This window comes from Ammodytes marinus (genome assembly GCF_949987685.1).
Source record: "Ammodytes marinus genome assembly, chromosome: 17".
Classification (NCBI taxonomy): domain Eukaryota; kingdom Metazoa; phylum Chordata; class Actinopteri; order Uranoscopiformes; family Ammodytidae; genus Ammodytes; species Ammodytes marinus.
The window spans coordinates 1696871-1699370 of NC_137221.1; the positions used below are offsets into that span (position 1 = coordinate 1696871).

General features: G+C 44.4%; 2 protein-coding genes across 2 annotated transcripts in view; one reads left to right on the plus strand and one right to left on the minus strand.

Annotated features, from left to right (window-relative positions):
• The window catches only part of LOC307263823 (protein NLRC3-like), a 138150-nt gene that overhangs the window by 67872 nt on the left and 67778 nt on the right, over positions 1 to 2500 (minus strand). The gene's annotated exons all lie outside the window — the stretch shown is intronic.
• Positions 1 to 2500, plus strand: part of dnai2b (dynein, axonemal, intermediate chain 2b) — a gene marked incomplete at both ends in the record, with an annotated part of 12116 nt that overhangs the window by 4836 nt on the left and 4780 nt on the right. Inside the window, 3 exons of the mRNA XM_080045359.1 lie at positions 30 to 143; positions 451 to 590; positions 2474 to 2500. The exon at positions 2474 to 2500 is cut by the window's right edge and continues 96 nt beyond it. Of these exons, the coding sequence (XP_079901485.1) occupies positions 30 to 143; positions 451 to 590; positions 2474 to 2500 (281 nt within the window). The remainder of the gene's footprint in view (positions 1 to 29; positions 144 to 450; positions 591 to 2473) is intronic.

The window sequence follows — 2500 nt, forward strand, 5'->3', positions numbered from 1 at the left end:
CTAAAGTAACGTTGTGTGTTTTGTCTCAGAGAATCCCAACTGTCCTGAGATGAGCCTGAAGCCCTCGTCTCCTCTGGTGTGTCTGGAGTACAACCCCAAAGACAGCCACACTCTGCTGGGAGGGGGCTACAACGGACAGATAGGTGTGTGTGTGTGTGTGTGTGTGTCTGTCTGTCTGTCTGTCCGTCTGTGTGTCTGTCTGTCTGTGTGTCTGTCTGTCTGTCTGTCTGTCTGTCTGTCTGTCTGTCTGTCTGTCTGTCTGTCTGTCTGTCTGTTTGGTGGGTTGGTGGGTTGGTGGGTCTATGTGTGTATGTACTTATTTCAAGAAAAAGTTATTTTATCAACCAGCGTTCTCCAGAATCACTGACCTTTAACCTGTGTGTGTGTGTGTGTGTGTTTCTGTGTGTGTGTTTCTCTGTGTGTGTGTGTGTGTGTGTGTGTGTGTTGCAGCCTTGTGGGACACCCGTAGAGGCAGTCAGCCGGTGGAAGTGTCTTCAGTAGAACAGAGTCACAGAGATCCAGTTTATAAAATCATCTGGCTGCAGTCCAAGACAGGGACAGAGGCCTTCTCTGCTTCTACTGACGGACAGGTGTGTGTGTGTGTGTGTGTGTGTGTGTGTGTGTGTGTGTGTGTGTGTGTGTGTGTGTGTGTGTGTGTGTGTGTGTGTGTGTGTGTGTGTGTGTGTGTGACGGAAGAGTTCATTATTTTCAGTAACTTTTAACAAAAATGTAAGTTTCTAGATTCATTACTAGGGATGCACCGAAATGAAAATTCTTGGCCGAAACCGAAACCGAATAAAATTAAACAGTTGGCCGAAAGGCCGAAACCGAATACCGAAAGAGGCTTTTGCAGTTTTGTTTATTATTTAGTCAATTATTTCAACATTGCATACATGAACTCCCAAATGTTCTCCTCAAACATAGCCTCCAACTAAAAAGCAACCCTAAATAAATAAATAAACAGTAAAACCTTCAAATCTAAGAGTGAAATTAATATTTTACTAGGAATTAATTTGTGAACCACTCACTGATTTGTACCTTGACTTATATGAGGATGAATCTACAAAAAGATCGACTTATTGCCTTTCTTAATTTTTTGCAGTGCAGTGCAGGTTGAGTTGCTCTAAAAATAACTGCACCACAGCTCCCACCGTAATGTCCAGACTTCAGAATTTGCATCAAAGCCCTGATCATAACAATGAGAGGCTTTAAACGATGTCCATGCTTAGGAGGTGATTGTAACTTTTTCGTCTGTAGACTGAAACTAACGGGGGGAGGCGGCTCACTGGACATGTAGTCGCGCTGTCAGTTTGCCGACATGGCTCTGTGTATTCAGGCTCGAGAAATGCAATCAGACCGTAGGAGCCTTTTCCCCCAACAGCGCTAACGGACAGGATGTCTCCGGTTATCATTTTAGCTGTCAAACTAAAGTTTTTTTTGCGCGGCGGCCCTCACCGGCGAGGTGTCACTGAGTGACACCGTTACCAACTGTCACAGAGTTGCACCGGGTGAATCGCTGCTTCGCTCGCGCAAGGCTTTTGTGTTTCTAAGGTGATTAAACATCAGTCTTGGACGAGCGTTTTAACTTTACGCTGCATAAAGCATTGCACTGTCTGCGCCGTGTTTCATCCAGTTGCTCCCACACTGGACTCTGACATTTTCATGCACGCTCCAAACTGCTCCTGCTGCGCGCTCACAAAGAGACGTGGACTCGCATACACGGTTACGTCTCTCTTTACTGCCATTTCCTGGTTTACAAGCGTGCAGCTCGTTTAAAAACATATTTCCTTAGTGTCATTTAGTTCGCCAATTTTCGGTAATGTTGTTCGGCTTTTTAACTGTTTCGGGCCGAAACCGAAAATGACTTATTTTGCCATTTTCGGCCGAACTTTTTCGGTGGCCGAATATTCGGTGCATCCCTATTCATTACATATAAAGTGAAATATTTCAGTCTTTATTTTATTACTTGATTACTGTCTTTTGTCTTTTTCTAATATTCTGAGATGCTGGATTCCCGATTTCCATGAGCTGTAAGCCGTGATCATCAAAATGAAACTAAAGAAAGGCCTGACATAGTTCACTTTGTGTAATCAATCTATAATATACAGTAGCCTTGTTGAAAGTCTTCCTAGTTTACAGAATTTTTCACAGCTGCCTAAATTGTTTGCACAGTACTGTATTGGGTTGTTGTGTCCTTGGGCAAGACACTTCACCCACCTTGCCTGGTGTGAATGTGTATGACTGCTGTATGTTTGAGGTGGTGGTCTGAGGGGCCGTAGGCGCTGAATGGCAGCCACGCTTTAGTCAGTCTGCCCCAGGGCAGCTGTGGCTACTATGGTAGTTTACCACCACCAGTATGACTGTGTGTGAATGAATGGAACCTGGAACCCTGTAAAGAGCTTTGAGTGCCTTTAAAAGCGCTGTATAAATCCAATCCATTATTATTATTTTGAGGGTTAATGTTGTGTCCCAGGTGCTGTGGTGGGACGTACGCAGACTG